The following is a 21,185-nucleotide window of genomic DNA, read 5'->3' as shown; positions in this document are numbered from 1 at the left end:
TAACTAGGCCAGGGAAGTATATTTACTAAAGTAAACATTAAATTTGAGCGAACCCTACAGGTAGAAGTCCATAGATGTCAAATCAGGACTGCGGGAGGGTGGCAATTAGTGCCACCTCTCCTTGAGATAAATATCTAACCCCTTCTAATTATTCCAACAATTGAATTTGGTAGGGGTGCTGCTTTGAATTTTTGTGTGGAATGCGATGTAGTGATAATCGGTGCACATTAAAACCACAGGCTGATTAATAAGTTTTACAGTTTTTCAAATTTTGTCTAATTTCAGTAATTTCAAAAATTCATAAAAAAAGAATGTTAGTTGCGACAACTTTGAGAGATACCGCTTATTGGAGCTGAATTTATGTACTTTTTGAAAATATGAATAATGATTTCAAATTAAAAATATTAAGTGATATCTTAACCTGGATACTTCAAACGAGAAATAATGAGTCCGGTCCTGGAATATTAATATATGTCTGACTCGACCTCGTCATGTGTCAATTACATATTGAGTTTCAATGAATTCCGCCGATTAGTTTGGTTCTGATGATGGTTTTATTATTTTCATGAATATACAAACTCACCCTGTAGCTTTCTTAGGAAAGGCAGAAATTAATTTTTTGTAGACAAACCGTACTCGCAGTGGCGACTCCTGCTTTCAAAAACAGGGGTGGCCAAGAGGGTGCCGGATTTTTTCGGGGGGACCAAAATAAAGCGAAATTATAGTTCAGCTAATCTTTTAGCCGTAGTATGACAAATTTTAGGGGAGCAAGCAGAATTTTAGGGATGGCCTGGGTCCCCCATGGCGCGCCACTGCGTACTCGCCTAGTCCTACTCTTCCTCTGAGAGTAGTCTCTACTCTTTCTCTGGTAAGAGAGTATGTACAGTTACTCCCGGGACTCCCTGTATATAAGTTATAGCATAGTATATCCTTTCCTTATACTATGGTTATAGCGTGTGATTGATTGTTTATGAATAAGGATCTCCCAGGGATCCTACAGGAATTGGTGGCACTAAATGTTTTATCCTAACTTCAGTTCCTATGCAATCTCCTTTTCTGGCCTTATGCAGCTAGTCATACTAAGGACTATTTTGATTGAAACTTGAATCAATTTATGGCTATAGCCATATCTGGATCTTTCACTAAAAAAAAATCATTGCTATTGATACTACACTTGCTATAGGTATATTAAAAGTATGGCCAAGTATGCGGTTCATGAAAGCGGAGGTTACTTATTTTATTTTTATCATTACTTATTTTTCTTGATATCTCCTGATTTCGATTGCCCAAATTTTGACCATTCACTTATTTCAGTTTAAGAAGTACCTATAATGCTACACCTCAATGAAATATTCCTGTTATAACTTTAAAATCATTATCTGTTAAAAATATAATTAACATAAATGTTTTCTATTCTGACTCTTATAGACGTCCTGAGACCTCCAACTATCACCGAATAATGAAATAAAATATAATTTTCACTTCACTGATCGGTAGTTGGTTCATATCAATTTCTCTCCACATAAAATCGGAATAGAACAATGAGAAACATATATATGTATCAAACTTTATTCAACGGTTCAAATACATAAATTAATTCTTTAAATTACGTTTATAATCTAGAATTGTGACGTACTTATTCACTTAGTTGGCAAAGTCGGTTATGTATGAAATGAATTAAGTCCTTCATTGAGCGATGATGACACTATTACACAACGAAAAACAATTATTGACCACCCTGTCGACAGCAACAAATGCTCCACCACAAGGAATCGAGCACATTATAAATAAGAATCAATGAGGTTGAGGTCTGGTTAACCAGATGTTCACATTTTTTAAGTGCTTCGGAACAAAAGGGCAAGCAAACCTCTGTCAGTCTGTGGAACTTGTTGAGTTAGAAAAATCCTAAAAACTTCAAGAACTTGACACACTAGTGAGAGGTACTTTTTCCGTTGTGATTACTTCGGGTTTCTTCTCTTCTGGCTTACTTTCTTCGGGTTTACTCTCTTCGATTGATTTTGCCGTTACCTTTGGCTCTTCAACTTTTGGTTTTTCTTCTACTTTTGGTTTTTCTTCTACTTTTGGTTTTTCTTCTACTATTGGTTTTTCTTCTACTTTTGATTTTTCTTCTACTTTAGGTTTTTCTTCTACCTTTTCTACTTTCTTCTCGATAGGTTTTGATTCTGGAACAGCAGGTGTCTCTTTTGGAATTTCGGGTAAAGCCTTCTTTTCAATTGCTTTATCTTCAACTCCAGAAAGTGATTTTACTGTTGGTACAATTACTTCAGGTTTGGCTTCTTCGCTCTTTTTTTCTTCGGGTTTAGTTTCTGGGATAACTACTGACTTAGCTTCGGGTACATCAGCTGGTTTCAATTCCTCTTTGATTTCTTCAGCTTTTTTTTCTTCTTTCTTCACTTCCTCAACTTTGTTATCATCTGGTTTTTCCAAAGGCTTTTCGTTTTCAGAAGAGACTTCCTTCTTTTCGGCTATTTTTTCAGTTGAAGGTGCTACTGGTTTTTCTTCCAAATTTTCGGTAGATTTCAATTGGGGTACAGCTTCTTCAACAACAGGAGAGGCTTCAACTTTTTGTTCACTTGGGGCGGCTTCTTCGGCTTTGGCAGGTTCAGCTGGTGTTTCTTTTTTCAAAGCTGGAAGAGCCAATGGTTTCTCTAATTCTGCTGGGGATTGTTCTTCTTTCTTTTCATTTGAGGCTTCTACAGGAGCACTGGATTTGAGTGTGGGTACTGGTTCAGATGGAACTTTGATTTCTTGTTCGGGTTTTTCAGCAGGTTTGGGTTTATCCTCAATGGGTAGAGATTTGAGAGATGGTGGTGATACCTTTTTATCTTCTTCTGGTTTCTCTACTTTAGGGATTTCCTCTTTTTTATTTTCTTCAGGCTTGACGGCTTTTTCGGCTTCAGCGATTGGGACAGGTTCTTGTGGTTTAGGTAACTCCTTGGCTTCTTCTTTGGCTTCTGGTTTCGCTTCGATCGACTTCAAAGTAGAAGCAGGAATACCATCTTGCATCACACCTTCTTCGCTGCTTTCTTCAGACTTGTCTTGTTTGGGTTTCTCGATTTCGGCAGATTTTTCTGAGCTTTCGGATGATGATGACTCGTCTGAATCGTGTGCATGGCCAGCTGCTCCATGGGGGGCATCATGAACTACTTCCGCTTTTGCAACTGATGAATAGTCGGTGATGACTAGTGGAACCTCTGAGCTCTTGACATCAGACTCTGCTAATGGGTACGCCAATGCGCTGGCTATCAGAAGTAAAAGTCCTGCTGCGATCTTCATTCTGCAAAAAAAACGCAATGATAAGTTTGAGGTTCACTAGAATTGGTTTGAGGAAATTTCAGTTAACTTTCGGGACAAATGTAAGTTGGAACTTCGAGATTTCGTTATTTCTAGGTGGAAGATGGAACTTACGTATTGGGGAGGTTTATTTTCAATTCGTATTTTCTTTCGAATTTTCTTTTTGAAAGTGTCGTGTCAAAATTTCGATAGATTGTCACAATCAAACGTCAAACGTGATCATTGTTATAATGAACGTGTATCTTGAATTAGAGGAGTGGAATTTTAATACATTATTCGATACGTTATTTCATTTTTTAAGATTTTAGAAATTATCTCTGAATTTGGTTTCTCACTTCAACTTTCTCGTATTCTTGGATAATAGATTTGAAAAAAAATTAATTTGCCGAACATCAATTTAAATACAAAATTCGATCTATATTTTCACGTGAAAAATGAAAGAGGAAAAATATGATACAATCTTCCTCTTCAAAATATGCTTATCCTTTTCGTCTTGAAGAAGATAGCTCATGCTGAATAATTTCTATCAAAGGGAAACACCGTCGTATACTATTTTTAATCCATATATTTAATTCAATCAACGAGTTCAGAAAGACAGCCGAGGTCAATAAACGGATCCTTTCAACTTCAGATTTATTAACGATCATGAAATAATTGTCGAATATTTTGGGGTCCAGCATCTACACCATGGGATTTCTAGAAGGCTAATATTAGATAATAACAGGAAACGTTTAAGATGGTAGTAATCGTCCCCACGGTAGCTAACAAGTATCCTTCACCGGTGTTTGTCTTTTTTTTTTTGCTTTTTGTCGTGTCATCTTCATCCTGCAAGGTCTATTGATGGATACAAGCTATGAATGACTGGGATGGCCCATTATCCAATTTAGTGTAACCAGTCGACATATCCGTTATATCTGCACCATTAACAAGTTGCATTTGGATGCATTTGATCAATATTCCTCACGCATAATAAGATTTAGCATGCGGTCCTTCTAGAAGGTTAACGATAGTGGTTTTATAGCGCTTGCATTTGATAATTTTTTGTGAATTGCTATGTGATTGCATTGAGAATTTGCGATTGTATTTTCACTGAATTAATTGTGGAATGGATCGTGGTTTTTTTGTCTGTTTAAAATTCTCTTTATTCGATAAAGTTCTTTTAAGAGACGTTTATTTTATGAATGATCCATACGAAATGAGGTATACTTTGAATCAGTAGTAAATAACGGGTGATATTGTGAAACATCCAATTTTCTATTGAGCTGATGATCCGGATGATCAACTCGAAATTTTCTACCAAGCTTGAATCTGTTTTTTACAGTTTTCCAAAAAGAGGTATCATTTTGAAATGACCGCTATCTGGGTAGCTGTTACTTTTGAACCTGTAATCTTTTGACATTTAACAAGTATAAACTTCGCCATCAATAAAAATAGAACGATACACGCTTCAACAACGCTTTGAAATTGTTAAAATTCTCTGCAAAAATAATGAAAATTTTGTACTCACAGTTCCCAAAAGGGCTCTAATTTAGCGAATTGTGACTACAAAATTTTCATCATTTTTGTAGCTTCACTATTGCCGGAAAATTTTGAGCTGTTGGGACAAGTTAGTGAGATGAAGAATCGAATTCATATACGTATCTCATAAAAGACTGAGAAAATTGCTATTGTATCCCGTTTTGTTTCTTGTTTGTTTTTTAAAGTTTAGTTAATACAAGAACTCAAGCTGGTCGATCACCCCAGCAACGTCGTATCTTCGCTGATTGGATCCCTGAATTGCATCAAAATGATCGGCATTTTCATCGAAAAATCATCTTCGGTGATGAGGTCCATCCTCACCTTGGAGGCTACGTTATCAAGCCTTTCCATCCTCAATGTGTCACTTTTTTTGCGTTTTTGGGCTGGTGATGTGATTGGAGCTTACTTATTCGAAAATGAGTTTGGTGCAACTGTTACTGATCGAAATGTAACCTGATGAAGCCACAGTGTTGACGAAACAATTGACGCAAATGTAAAAAAAATATTGAAAATTATGTCGTTTCATTATTTTATTTTCATGAAGTAGGGACCTAATCAATTAAATGTTTTATTCATTGTACTTTTTTTCAAACTTGATTTCCTTGTTTCGGAAATCATTGGTCGAACTATGAAGCTAGGAGTAATATTGAAGAAAACAATTTTAGAACTATTTTTCAGCTTTTATCTTCTTCCAGAAAAGTTCTAAGTAACGAATTTTCAACTTTTTCATTAGAGTTTTGGTTTTAACAGATTGCAAAATTTTTTTAATGGAAATAATTATCAAAATTCTTATTTCAGTTGAATGAGAGTGTCTCTTTATATGTAGAATATTGTTCTCTAGGTTCTGAAGTGATCATTAGAATTTCGAAATTTTTGTAAGTTTAATTTCGAGTCAATAATAGTTACCTATTTAGATTACAAGTGTAGTAGGCATTGATATTATTCTAAGAGTTTAAAATTCATGAAACAGTGTTAGAATGAGATTTTGGTACGATTCTGTACTAGTATTATACATTATTTTTGATAATTCACTGATTTTTTCTCAAATCAATGGAATATTTCCATAAATATCGTTTAGTGATTGTGGCATTCGAAAATGTTGGTTAGCTGTTTTCTGTATCATTCTCTATCATCTCTGTATCTGTAGATAATATATAAATCCGTGACAGGAGATTTCCGTGTACCAACATAATAAAAATTAAATTCAACTATGAAATCTTTGCGAAACTGAGATATTCCCGCACGATTTAGTTATACAAGGCATGGCAATATAATTAATGGATTTGCCAAAGAATTGGTGAAAATTATTTCCATACGTGATTCTAGTTAACAAATATGGCGGCACTAATATATACGTATAAATTTTAAATATTGTTAATAGTGTCCTCTGTGATTCATTATTAATTATGCCGTTATTGTTGATGAACAAAGTTGTTAACATAAAAGTTTATACGTAAAATATATGACACAAAATCTAAGTGCTCTAATTTGCTAACTTTTATATCCTCTAAGCTACCACTTTCGATCGCGAATATACCAGCGCTTCTACGCCCATGGTCACGGTCGAACGAAAGCGAACTAAACTCTGGGTCGTTGATACCAAAACGGGAGAAAAACAAAAACACCGATACGGTCGTATAGTAAAAAAGAACAAAAAGAAGATCCCTATACATACTCTACTACACCACAGAGATATGCATTTAGGCTGTTCACCTAACCGGTTCTTCGATTCTATGCCATCTATGCCCCTCGGTCCGGCGTTTTTTCCTCTTCTTATCCTTTCCCCCCTCCCTCCCTCGGAATTATATAAAAGGAAGATCATCCTCGCATGTCGCAACTTGAATTACCTCCTTGTCCCGAAGGTTGCTTTACGCAATTTCTTTATGGGGTGGTTTGGTATCGTTATGTTGGCAATTACGTGGACTTCGTTTCTGGTCGCTAAGAAAATAAAAGTATGGGAACGAGTTCGCGATTCCTAATGGCCGATCTATTACGTTATAAGATGTCTGGGACGGAAGCTGCTCCTGCATTATTCATTGCACGCGCTGATAATGGTCGCTGATTCTTCTGATTGCAGAAGAAAATGCGAGTGCAGCCATGAATATTTAGCAGTGACCATCGTCGGTTGTGTTACTTCTGCTTTCGCATCGGTTCGAAGTAGTCAGATGGGCTGATTTGAATTCTTCGAGTGGATTTTCTTTCGATTATGCGTTTTAGGTTAGGTCATGTTGGCTTGAGTCATTCTGACTTGATTATCGCTAGAAGCTAGAGACGAATTGTTTTTGTAAGCTTGTTGTGATGTATAATATTAGTTAACTGTGAGATTGCCTATGGAAGATCGTTCGTTTTAGGTTAGGTTAGGTTGGATTGAGTCATACCGATCCGATTAAGAATATCTCTTACAATTTTTATCAAATGAAAATAAAAGAAATTATAAATTTCAAAATTATGGCATCATTGTGTCGAAACCGGCACTATCTGATATATACTTTTTTGTCTACAAATACAATTCCGATCGACAAAATATTAAAACCAACCGGAAGAAGAATAAATTCTCTAAAACTGTACAATGAAATTTTCCTTCATCAGTATCTTACATTTCTGAAAAATTACTTAATTTAGAAGTGGTATATTAATTTCACTAACTAGCATTCAAGAATACTATAGGCTAACTAGAAGACAAGCTTCTTTGCTAAGATTGACAGAGATAGCAATCTCAACAGGTAAAGTCATCTTCTCTCTTACTCTTCTGTGAAATGGGTAAGCAAATCATCATTTACAATTGAAATAACATTATCCGATAATTTAAGATTATCTTTTGGTTGATGGTGATTCTAATCAATATATGATTATTTTCATAAACAATATATGATCAACTTCATGAACAGAATTGATTTACACAAATTTCAATGTAACCAACAATTGTTTCGCGAACAATGTAGCTTCTTCAGGTCTAAAATTAAACTGAAGAAGCTACAATGTTGAAAAAACAAATGTTGTTTTATATTGAAATTGGCGGAAATTTTGTGTTATTCCATTTTATAATGAATTTCCATTGAATCAGTGCTGAATCCAGGAAATTTTCTCCAAAAATTCGTTTTGAATTTGAGAGGTAGTTTTTTCTTAAGAGGGGTAGCTGTCATGCACCGGGAGGAGGAGTATTACCCCCCGGGAACCCCCCTGGATTCAACATTGCATTAAATACAATTATCACGAATACTTTCGAAAGAAAATATATGATTTCTGCAGATGGCTGAAATTCTCTTCATACATGAAAATATATGAGCTTTTATTCTCATGAAAACTACATTAGGTACAAGAAAAAACGAAGTAATATTTGGGGTAAAAAAATTTTTTTTTTATTTTGAAAATTTGCAATTGCGAAATTTGTCAATAACAAATATAATTCTTGACAGGATAAAATGCAATTGCTATAATATTATTGGGTTGCTCACCAACAAAAGACTAATAAATAACGAGCTGAAGATACTTTATCGGTGTAAAAACCAATATGAATTAAGATGACAAACACATATTCGAATACTTTTAAGAATTGGAGAGAATTTATTATCTATACATCAGGGTGCAACAGGAGTGGTTGGCCATAGCATAGTGTTCAATGCAGGTCATCCAGACCTTAGAAAAGTACCTTGTTGTGTATCCTACGACTGGTAGTATCGGAGATACAGGGTTCATGAAAATTGGGCTGAATTTCTGATATCGATAACTTGGAAACCAGCAGTCCAATTTTGTTTTAATTCATCTAATTTTAATATTTCCTGTGCACTACTCAAATTATTGAGTTTTTCCTTCAAACTACGAAATCTATATTTTTCACACGTTTTAAAGGAATCTCGTTACTGTCATAATAAAAAACATAATTCAGTGTAATCAATTTAATTTTTACTTTGAATGCAACACTTTGCTCAAAAGAGTAGCAAACTTTTCATGTAACTTTTTTAAAATCCTATTTTTATTTCTTACCTACGTGATATTATTTTTGATCAGCTGAAATTTTGAATATTAAAATTTTCTGTTCATCCGAATTCTTTCGAAACTGGAAATTAAATTTAAAACAAAATCTCGTAAAATGTAGACTGTTAGTGTATTTGCTTTACAGCAAAAATACGAGCGCTCAAAACGGTGGACAATGATTGATCAATTTGACAACGAGGAAATGATTGAAATAGGGTACTGAAATAACGCGCTAAAGACTCTAATACGTCTTCAGTCTTATTCTGAAACCTTTTCCAATTCATTAGTTGGTACTGCTGATCATAAAATAAGCGGAAAAAGTAGATAATAATAAAATGAGATGAACATCTATAAATAATCGAACTGTAAGTAACCGTTCAATGGTTTCCATATTCATAATATCTCATGGCATACGGGACAACTCATGAGAATACGCTAAATTCCGACTGGATCATTAATTAAAACACCCAACTACAAAATACGCTTGTTTTGCCTCTTTCTCCGAGAATCAAATTGGAATTTCGTCATCCTGCCCCGGAGACTTCAACGCCCGGTAAAGAAACGAACGTACCATCCTTCTAACGCGTTCAACGACATTTTACCCGCGTCGAAGATCGAAATATTTATTAATTATTATTACACGGGTAAATGACTGCGCCCGACGCCTGCCTATATGCAACAACGCACAATCTCCAGATTCCGCGGTCGCAATTAAAATTATCACAGTCCGCAGCGGGAATGACGCAACGTGGAATTATTAAAAATGGGGATATACATCATCAGAGAGACGCGAAGAAAGAAGGTCGTCGATTGCTTTAAACTTGAACAAATGAAAGTTCATTCCTATTCATGAGACTCGCATCGGCGTTCCCTCTTTGTTTTGTTTTTGTCCCTCGGCCAACTGCGCCGTAACGGAATTCTAGAGATTTTTTTTGTTTTCGAACTTGAAGGAAAATAAGAGTAGGTAGATACGGGATTTTTATGGATTATATCTGCGTGTTGATTGCAAATTCCTGAAAGAGGTTCTATATTTCCATAAATATCTTTTAGTTAGTGACTTTTGCATTGAAAAATATTTATCAGCAGAACTGTTGTCTGTATCACAAATTTGACAGATAATAGATATCCGTGACAGGAGAGTTCCAAGTTCCAACATATAATAAAGAAATAACGGGTATTTTTTTTCGAGGTATATAACTTCAAGTTAGCATTACTGTTCAAGATGGCGACAGATTTAACAGCTGTCAAGTGATTTATTCTCAGTTTGGTTTGGCAATTCATCGTGAATAGACTCACACCTGAAAAACGCTTGCAAATAGTGCAATTTTATTTCGAAAATAATGGTTCCGTGCGGAATACGTATCGCGCACTACGTCCATTAGCGATGAAGCGCACTTCTGGTTGAATGGCTACGTCAACAAACAAAACTGCCGCATTTGGAGTGAAGCTGATCCTCAAGTGTGTGTCGAAACACCGTTACATCCAGAAAAACTGACTCTCTGGTGCGCTTTATGGACTGGTGGAATCATTGGTCCGTACTTCTTCAAAAACGATGATGGCCAGAATGTTACAGTCAATGGTGATCGGTATAGAGCCATGATTACTAACTTTTTCATTCCTAAATTGAACAACCATGATGTCCAGGAGCTGTGGTTCCAACAAGACGGCGCAACATGTCACACAGCTCGTGCCACAATCGATTTATTGAAAGACACGTTTGGTGACCGCCTAATTTCACGTTTTGGCCTTGTGAATTGGCCTCCAAGATTTTGTGATTTAACACCGCTAGTCTACTTTCTGTGGGGCTATGTAAAGTCATTGGTCTATGCGGATAAGCCACAAGCCCTTGACCATGTGGAAGACAACATTCGATGGGTTATTGCCGATATACGGCCACAAATGTTGGAAAAAGTCATCGAAAATTGGACGTCCAGATTGGACTACATCCGAGCCAGCCGTGGCGGTCATATGCCAGAAATCATATTTAAAATGTAATGCCACAAGATTATATTGCGGATAAATTAAATTCATGTCAATCGAATAGTCCATCGTTGTTTTATTGCAATTTAAAGTTCTATAGCTCTAAAAAAACACTCTTTATAACCATGAAATCTGAGTTAAATTGAGATATTCCTGCACGATTTTGTTCTGCAAGGTATGGCTGAATGAACGAATTTGCCACATTAGATTGAATCTTTAGATTTATGAAACCCGCTAAAAGAGTTGAGCCAATAAGGAAATTAGCTCTCATATTCGAAAACATTTCTAAAGGCAAAATTCTTAATTTTCTGTCTTGAATTATCAATAACATTATCATAGAACTTCTGATTATTTTAAAATATAATGAATTTTTCAATGGAAGGCAGTGATGTGAAATGAATATAGGTATTCGATGAAGAAAGAAACATGATACAAATAAAAATTGATTAAATTGAATTAATTCTTTTCCTAGGGAGGTGTTTAAAAAAAGTTATGTTTTCAAATCGTTTTTCTCTTTTGTTCTTACGTTTTTGATGAATATTATATAGGTTGAGTCATTTTCGAGAAATTTTATTAATGAGGAAATGTTGATATGTTACCTACTGACAATAAGAACTCAATTCCTGGAAGTGAGTATTACAAACATCATTGAATATGCTGTTTGATGTAGGTAGAATAAGCATTCATTCATTGAGAGGTCAACTACTAAAATTGTTTTTTCGAATAAGGTTGTTTTTCGGATTCATTTACATATTTACTCAATTCCTTTGAATATAAAATTTTGTTTTCAAACTGATTTCGTTTCAAACCACAACAAACATTCGCAGATCAGTCAACACACTACGTTTTACTTCGACCTTGTTTTATGAATGGTCACTAGGCAGAGTGGAAATGAGATTTTTGATTGGAATATGACGTGGAAAATAGAATTCTGATACCATAAAAAAAAATTTATTCATTATTCAGTTGCAAAACTTTTGTCGAAAAAATTCTTCCAATACCGTTTCCGTTCAGTTAGTATCTGCAGCACTTTGGTATTTTCAATTTATGAATTATAAGAAAATTTGGTTCAGTAAGAGTACGCTATGGTATATTTTGCATCTGGATTTCCATCCTTATAAGGTGTCACTCAAACCGTCCATTCGCATCGATATAGCCGAATGATTACCGATTTTTTTTTGCAAGAACTTAATTAATGCTATGGAATTGGAAGAGATGTAGTTCCAGCAAGATGGCGCAACAATCCACACAACACGACTAATTTTATCTTCATTGCAAGAAAAATTCCTAGGACGCGTAATTTCTCGTTTCGGCAATGTGAATTGGCCATCAAGATCTTGTGATTTATCGCCTTTCTATTTTTATGAGGTTATGCAAAAAATCGTGTTTATGTCGATAATCCGATAATCTTCAAACTATTGACGATCGGAAAACCAAGATCCGTCAAATTATTGGTTAGATATTGCCCGGCGAGTCATCGAAAAGCACCTCACAATTGTAAGGATCGAGTCTTGTAAAGACATATTGTATTCCACATAGAATGGCATAGTGCCTATATTGAAAGAAAATTTGATCGATATTAGAAATTAATTATTGTTTTATTTACGTTTACTTTTGGATTCACGAAATGCAGGGACCAGGACCAGCATACCGGACATTTGGCCGGGACACCAAATTGTAGGGGCGTAAAGTCAGTTGATAAAACAAGATATCCTTTTTGACAAGATATCGTTTACTCAAGGAAAATACTATTCTTTGTAGTAAAATATTTTTTTTATTGAAATAGAATAGGCGCTCTCAACTAGTTACGAAAATACAAATATTTAGGTACTAAAAGGCACCTACGTTGTCGTTTGAAACAGAGTGTCGTACTTTTGAAAAACGCAGTACGTTTTTTGATCAAATTGATAAAACGTTCTTTGATAAATTTGTCAAGGTGATTTTAAGTTAAAAAAAAATACGATTTCAGATGAATTTGTAAAGATTGCTGATGCATGAGACCATAGAGTTATAAACATAGAGGGAATATATGCAATTTCCACATGTCCCCAACAGTTTTAGATTACGTTGTCGGATTTTGATATATTTTCAAATCCACAATTTTACTATGTCGTTATGAATGTATATTATATTGAATGAAATATATTTATTTGAGTGATTCTCGATTACATATGCAAATTTGAATATTTGGAATCCGATATTTCATTCAATTGTCGAATTTATAATGAGCAGAATATTTATTATTTTCAGTATCTACCTGCTGAAATCCAAGGTTTGCCAACTTTTTCTCTCCTAGTATTATCGGTTGCTTCACGTCGTTTGGCGCACTTGAAGTTTGTTTTCTGAATTTCTGATATATTTTAATATTTATTCCAATATGTTTCGAGTTATTATGGAACGTTGGTTCACTATGGGACATAAGAAGTGCGTTCTTAGTGGAGAAACTCGCGAATTGAGTGAAATATCTCATCACTGATATGTTTTCATTTCCGCTCGCTTCATGTCAAATTTGATGGTTCATGTTGGGGACAAAATTTGCTTACTGAAAATGACATATGCTTCCCCTATCTACGTTTATTACTCAGAGCCTGAGAGGAATAACCGTGGGTCCTTCGAAGAAAATTCAGATGAAAAAGACTAAGCAGGGCGGCAATATTTTATTTTACCGGGGCGCCAAAATGTTTGGGGTCAGCCTTGACAAAATGGATAATTTTTTATTAAATATTTTGTATTGTATCTTGAAAATAGAATTTTGGCCGAAGAAACATCTTCAACAACTTACTAAAAAGCAAACTGTGTCTGTTAGCGTAAGTAATTGCACAAGTGCATCAAAATTACCGATAATTTTGCATGACAGCGTGTTTTCATAAAAACTGCATGAGTTCATTTTCATTTTTGGAGAAAGAGCCCGACTCCGAAGATGGAGGGCTCTCCAAAAATGAAAATGACCGAATGCAGTTTTTCAAAGAAAACACGCTGAAATGCGAAATTATCCGGTAATTTTGAATGCACGAGTGTAATTCGGGGGAATATTTCCCGAATAAACTGTTACATTACTTTTCGATAATTGTTCTCCACATACATAGAATTTTTGACAGGAGGGAAATATTCGCTGTAATTTTCGATAATTGTTCTCCGTATACATAGAATTTTTGACAGGAGGGAAATATTCGATTATAAACCTAAAACACATGGATCACTGTCTGTCATGTCTAGAAATCCTAACTATTATGCAACGGCAAGAAGATATGAAAACGACGTGAACTCTTTCCCTTCCAAGGTCTCCAGACGGCTAAAAACAAATCTGTCGAAATACACTAATTCGTTTTACATGTGTGAGATCTTCGGTAACGGGTCAAGATCAACAACTACCGGTGTAATTCCTCCAGTTCGAAATTTCTCCATCTATGTATATCGAAAGTCGAGCTTGGCGCCCAGAAGTTCACCGGGTGAGAGATCCAGATTCGAGACCTAGAAATTCCAGCTAAAATTTTTTTCGGAAGAGCCTTGCTTCGTCAGTGGAGGAAATAGTTAGCGTTTCTAGGAAACGGGAAATTATTCAATTGCTATTTTTCGACGTTAAGTGAGCGGTTCTTGTAGTCTTGACGGAAACGGATAAAATTATGAAATTGGAAGGACGAATTGATTTCTCAGAATGGTGTGAAACGCCAATTTTGTTCTTCGTTTCGAGGTATCGCGGTAATTGAGGGTTCTGAAGAGGTTACGAGTTGCAGTCTGGCGTGATACGTTAATGCCATTTTAATTGTGTCGATTACTATCTATATACAGGGTGTTTCACCATTCATACGACGCTCCATTACAAATTTTCGATTTTTTTTTTGATACAGTATCATTAGGCTCCATTAGAGCTACATTGTTCGGAAATACAAGGAGTGCACCAAAAAAGTGTAAACTACAAAACATATGCTTTTCCTTATCGAATTCTACTTAAATGAACCCAACTTTGTTGCAAGCTTCATATTATATGCTTCAAACTTACCATTTTTGAAATACATATTTCGATTTCTCATGAATTGGAGGGATCTGGAAAAACTTAACGATTCCGAAATGAATGAATTTATTCGAATGATATTTTGTTAATGAATACTAGAAGAATGAAGGACTGATTTTTTGATATTCATTGTTAACTTTAGTGGGTGTTCATAAGGAAATGATTCATTGAAGACTCATTCAAAAGTTGATATAGGGCTTATTCTATTTGAAACATTCTGTATTTTAGTTTCAATTTTTATTGTCTTCGAAAAATTGTCTATCAAATGAGAAAATCAAATACTTATAGGATGTGTCATTCGAAATATGATCGATATCAACGTTTGAAAAGCCATCAGTGAATCTCATTGTAAACATCCAGTAGTGTTCTCAATTATGATGAAAAAGTCACTATTAACCTCCATTCTTCTAGTACATATTCACTTTAGAAATCTCATTCAAATAAATTTATTTATTTTGAAGTTATAAGGCTTTTCCAAAGACCCTTCAATTTATGAATAAGCGAAATATCTCAAAAACGGTAAGTTTTAAGCAGATGATACTTCGAACAAACTTGGGTTCATTTAATCCATACAATCTGAAAATTCAATAAAGAAATAGGATGTTCCATAAGAAAAAACATATGTTTGGTCATATACACTTTTTTGGCACACCTTGTTATCAAAACATTGATGATGTAGTTTTAATGGATCCAAATGATCGAATTTTGGAGAATTCTTCTTTTATCCGTAATAGAGCGTCGAGTTTTTGGTGGAACATCCTGTATATAGGATATTTCATTGCGAATTTTCAACTTGATTTCATCAAATCTTTCTCATAGCATAATAATTTCAGGTTTTAAAAATGTTTTTGATTGAATTGATTTGATTTGGAGATCTTTCATTTTTTGAAATTCTATCATTGGATTCATAAGGTTTTAACTTGTGGTGTCGCGATAGATAGTGTTGAAGGCTGCGCAATAAGCTCTCTATTAGTGATGACGTCACACACCGTCATTTTAGTTCTTCTGTCAGTGTTTGGAATCCAAACAAACAAATTGTCATTCAAATTAGTACGTTGTCGTTGAAGAAATTGGCTTATTTTGATGAATAAAATCATTCAAGGAACGATTTTACTATTAATTGATAGACAGAAGGAACGAGATTAATGCCAGTAACTTCGAACTTGAAGTTCAACTAATAAACACGGCTTTTAACAAAATCTGGGGAATGATACAGGATTCAAACTTACTGGTATTAACCTCGTTCCTTCTGTCTATCAATTAATACTGAAATCGTTCCTCAAATAATCTTAATAATGAAAATAAGCCAATTCCTTCAAAGACACCGTACTAATTTGAATGACAATTTATTTGTTTGGATTCCGAATACTGACAGGACAACCAAAAATGGCGGTGTGTGACATCACACTAATAGAGCGTATTTACGAAAGAACGGCACTGCTTGGAATATAAATCCAACCACTGTTCGCTATGATGATGAGGGTGTATATGGCAGGTACTACTTAGGTGCCTCACTAACGATTCCATCAGTGGTCCCTGCAATCCTGCGAGTAGAACTCTTCTTACAAATTGGTTGAAAACGTCTAGCCTAGTTCTTAGATATCGAATTTTTTATTTCTGATTTTCATTATAGCTGGAACAATTACCTATTTGATATTGGAATTCATGTCTAGAAGTTCATTTACCAGATTAATGGTGGGTTTCATAAAACTTTTATCGTGGTGATTTGCTCGATCAAATTATTTCTGTGTTCATTTCCAGTTCAATTTTGACACTTCCATAGATTTCAAACAACAATCAACGAGTTGATCGATCAATCAATGTTTTATGAAACAATCGAAAGAAGTAGCGTTAAAAAGATGAAAATGAGGAAATTACTCCATTTATTCAACAATTTTCGTATTAGGTCTTCATAATAGAGTTCGAGAATGGCATTGCATTGTTACCAACGGTACTGAGTAATAACAAGATAATAAATGCATATAATAACACGTAGGTTTATAATTGTTGCAAATCATGTTATTTCGGAATGCCTATACAAGGTAGTCAGATATTTATTAACAGGAGGGTTTTTATGTAACGTATATATGCGTTTTCTTTCGTTTGACATTTACGACATTGTGTTTTCTTTCGCACCTTTCAAATATGTAAATGAATGAGCGATTCTAGAACCATAACGTTGAATTGTGGTTCAATTAAGAGTTCATTTGGGTCGATTAGATTTCTCTAAATGCAACAGTCATCAATTTTGGTTGATCGGTGCATAAGTTTAACCTCATGCGGCATTTCTCAATTTTGCTTCACACCTCATCGAAGGTGAATAATTATTTGTTGTGAATTTAAGAGAAAAAGTTTTTGTTCGTGAATTTATTTATGTCAGAAGTAAGATTTTTGTGTTATATTGATATACTACGCTAAGGTTTGTATTTACACATGAAATCTTATCTTCGCCTATACAATCCGATTAATATATGGTAGAAGGTAGTTAAGTTCATATCATGGACAAGGTCTTCCGATTTATTATGATTTATTTTGAAGACCTTATAATTCAATCCATTGAACCATCAAAATACTTTGGGCATGAAGAATATGTAATTTATGAACAATCATATAATTATTGCCAGTCTGCTGAAGGTTTTTATTTTTCAAAGAGCAAATTGATGCAAAAAAAAAATTCAATACTTTAACCAAATTTCAATAACCTTTCAATTTCATATATCGAGTGACGATGAAATTTAAGTTTCTAAAGATGAACATCAATATAGGTTAGGTATAAAGTACGATCTAGAAATTAATGATTTTTATAAACTTTTGCAGAATAATGGGAATAACTGATAAACGACAAAACTATTATAAGCGAATAACAGAAATTTAATCATGATTAAAACTCTTGTACATGCATTACTCATTTATCTATATGAAAAGAATATTGCAAAAATGGCTGTCACTGATTGTTCCATATCACAATAAAGAAAATAATCGTAATTGCTAACAACAGCCGTCTATTTATGAAAATGTAATATTGTATTATTTTTGGAACGTAATAGATTAGGCATAATTTATTCATTATGGGTAATTCTATTATTCAACAATGAATAATATTGTTGATTTTCTTTTATATAAAGTGCTTAATATTAAGGAGTCAATTATATCGAAGGACAGTATCTCATCTTTAATTGGTTCAATGGATTTAATTTATTAATTCAAAAATAACTACTTCAGGTACTTATGCATTTACTAGAACTGCCGATTGAAGAATTGATAGAATGCCAATTTTGGTGATTTAATCTATGAGCTTATCTCTTTTTTACATATTATATTTCTATTGATATAATCGGAAGACCGTTAATATATACTCACTGAGAATTTTACTATGAATTTATACTAATGGAGTAAACCTGAAATTTATTACATCATTGATGGGAGTTATCATGCTAATGAATGATAATAAAAACAGTTATGTTGTTTTGAATTGAAAGAATAAATTAACGGAGTAAAATGTAGAAAAAAGGTTCATTTCGGAAAATAGTTGAATAGTTTTTATCTCATTATTTAGTGGGGGCCATATTATTCAATGATACGAAATTTGGATAACAAACTATATAAAATCTAAAAATCATTTCCAAGAAATTATTTTAAAAATTAAATTTTTTTATTCTAGAAGAACTTTCAGTTATAAAAATAAAAAACCTGATGAAATAATAAAGATTCAATAATAATTATTCTACATGACTTATTTAGATATCATACAATCAACTGAGAAATGAAATTGTTTTGTAACAACGAAATATAATTTTGACAAAAAGTTTTTCCAAAAAATGAAGGATTTTCGAGAAAAGATTACTGAAAGAATACTATTACTGCCCAAGATAAATTGAATTGAAAATTTTAATTCTAAGGAAACAGTAGTTTACAGATATGTGAAAAACTAGAGGTTCACGGAAAAACAGGACTTATTTTGAATGAGGGCCCTAATCACTTAATGATATAAAAATCAGAAGGAAGGTTAAATAGAAAAGGAATTATATTTTCAAAGATTATTTCCATACCGGTTACAATTATAAAAAAGGAAGTTGAAGAAAATTTAAGGGAGGATTCATATTTTAAATTGAAAGACTACACTAGTCGACAGAAATGTGGAGGATTCATGATCAAAACATCGTACGCCGATTGTATTTTGTATTATATTTAGAATTGAAGAATAGTTTTCTGTAACCGAATTTATTGAATTTTCTTAAATATATTGAAAAATGCTATAAATTCGAAAATTAATTTATTTGTCAAAGCGAAATGTAATTTGCAAGAAAATGTCAACCTAGGGTTTATATTGAATACTGAAGGTACTTCTGCATGATAAATTTTAAGGAATATCTTGCGTCCAGAAACTCAACTCGAATTCGGTCGAAAAAAATCAACATATGAAAAAAAACCGAAAAAATCTCGAAATCCCAAGTACATGAGGAACAAACAAAACACAATCACGGTATATTCTACTGACCTACCTGAAATGTTATGAAACGAAACTTTGTCTTGGATCAAACAGGGGTGTGTAGAAAAATACCAAAATCACTGCACTTCTTGACGAACAATCTACCAACAGAGTTTGCAGAACTTTGCTACCAATCGGTTTATATAAGCATGGCCCCCTCTCTTGAGTAAAGACGATTCTAATCGCCCTGCTCGAGCAGCAGGTCGACGTCAAGATGTCTCATTTTTTATCTCTTCTGTTTTTTGAAGTCGATCCTTTGGTTCCACTTGGTCTTCGATATCCAGGACCCCGACAATGATGTACACTTCTGATGATGTGCAACGATTTGAAAAATTGCACGAAATACTATTCTGAAAAAAAAATCGAGCATCTGTAGCAGTTTATTGGGTATAATTGCGGATAAGTGGCATATAACTATAGTGGTATTTGATGTTCACGCAGTGAAGTTCAAGAATTCTTGTGAGAGTTGAATTATTTTGTGAGAATTCGGTTTGGTCAGAGAGGAAAGAAATGGGTTATTTTGTGTAGTTTTATTGGTTTAAAAGTAGAATTGTAAAAATGAATCTAATATCATCAATTTGAATTTGGTCACATTCCAAAACATGATTTGATCACCTCTTATTGATATATAGATTTTTCTTCAGTTGGACTACTAAGTTTATTCCAAACCTGGAAATTTTGTTTTATTTTTTCTGACTATTATCAACCGAAACTATAGAAATGTTTACTACTCATTTCATTGATGGCGTTCAGATTCTATTAATTTTCCTTAACAATATTTATTTATGATGAGATATTTTAAATCCATCTGAAATAACTGAAAATAGAGTTCTATAAATTATAATTGTTTCATGAAAGCAACAAATTTATGATACTTAAAGGATATACCAATACTTTTTATTCTTTTCTTATTATTTGTCAAAACACCATGTAAAAGAATGCTTTTTTTCAATTTTTTTTAAAATCAGTCCTTATATCCTCAATTATGGATAGATTGAAATAGTAGATTTAAAAATGCCACATGTATTCTAATATTCTTTTTCATTGAAGCGAAAATAGGTTCATATTTTATTTCGAGATTTAAAATAAGATCTACCTTATTACCATTAACTGATTCATTATTTCAATGTCCCTGATATTTTCTTGATTGATAAAGTACTAAATCTAAGCAATATAATCAGCGGTTTCAAACATTTTCCTTCCCTTTAAAGGTGAAATTTTCTTAACAATGAATGAAAATTAAAAAAAACACAAATTTTTCAATTTTTTTTTAAATTTTGAAATGTTGAGTAGAGGATTCTCTCAAAAATAAATTCCGTCCGTCCGTTCGGCCATCCTCCGTGAACAGGATAACTCTCGAACAGTATGCGATATCTTTGAAAAGATCGATTTAGTCAGAATAGACAATTTTGAACGTCATTCTGTTCTCATGGCATGTCACAGTGCTGGTAGTTTATGTTTAGAATAATGTATTAAACAAATTTAAGCAAAAATCTAAATGTGAAATTTTGTCAAAAAATTACATGAATATGAAATTTTTTTCTCAATTTCAAATTTAATGAAACACAGTTAATTTTTTATAGTATGATCTTTCTAATGAAATGAATGGAGTTTAATTCCTTTAAAGTTGACCCCAAATTTTGTAATTTCTTACAGATTGAAGCTGTTCATTCTCATTCACCTTGGAATTTGAAAAAGCTCTTCAATTCATTATTTTTACCTTTAAAAAGATTCGTGAAACATTTTAAAATTCTACAAAAAATAAACAGGCTGTTTCACCATTCACGGTACGCTCTATTACGGTTATTATTATTATTATTACTAAGCACGGTCAGCTCCATTAGAGTTGCATTCTTAAATTTTTTGGAAATACACATGGTCTACCTAACAAAACAG

At 33.5% G+C, this 21,185-nt stretch overlaps 2 protein-coding genes across 5 annotated transcripts in view; one reads left to right on the top strand and one right to left on the bottom strand.

The window, feature by feature from the left end:
* Positions 1 to 21,185, top strand: part of LOC123682728 (serine/threonine-protein kinase S6KL) — a 129,681-nt gene that overhangs the window by 39,951 nt on the left and 68,545 nt on the right. The gene's annotated exons all lie outside the window — the stretch shown is intronic.
* LOC123682727 (neurofilament heavy polypeptide-like) lies at positions 1,556 to 19,459 on the bottom strand. The gene is made up of 2 exons (XM_045621492.1): positions 19,303 to 19,459; positions 1,556 to 3,298 (listed from the first exon to the last, which is right to left on the bottom strand). Exon 2 carries the CDS (start codon positions 3,295 to 3,297, stop codon positions 1,915 to 1,917), a length of 1,383 nt encoding a protein of 460 aa, XP_045477448.1. The 5' UTR covers position 3,298; positions 19,303 to 19,459; the 3' UTR covers positions 1,556 to 1,914.

Source organism: Harmonia axyridis, chromosome 6 (genome assembly GCF_914767665.1).
Source record: "Harmonia axyridis chromosome 6, icHarAxyr1.1, whole genome shotgun sequence".
Lineage (NCBI taxonomy): Eukaryota > Metazoa > Arthropoda > Insecta > Coleoptera > Coccinellidae > Harmonia > Harmonia axyridis.
This window is presented reverse-complemented; position numbering and strand designations above follow the sequence as displayed.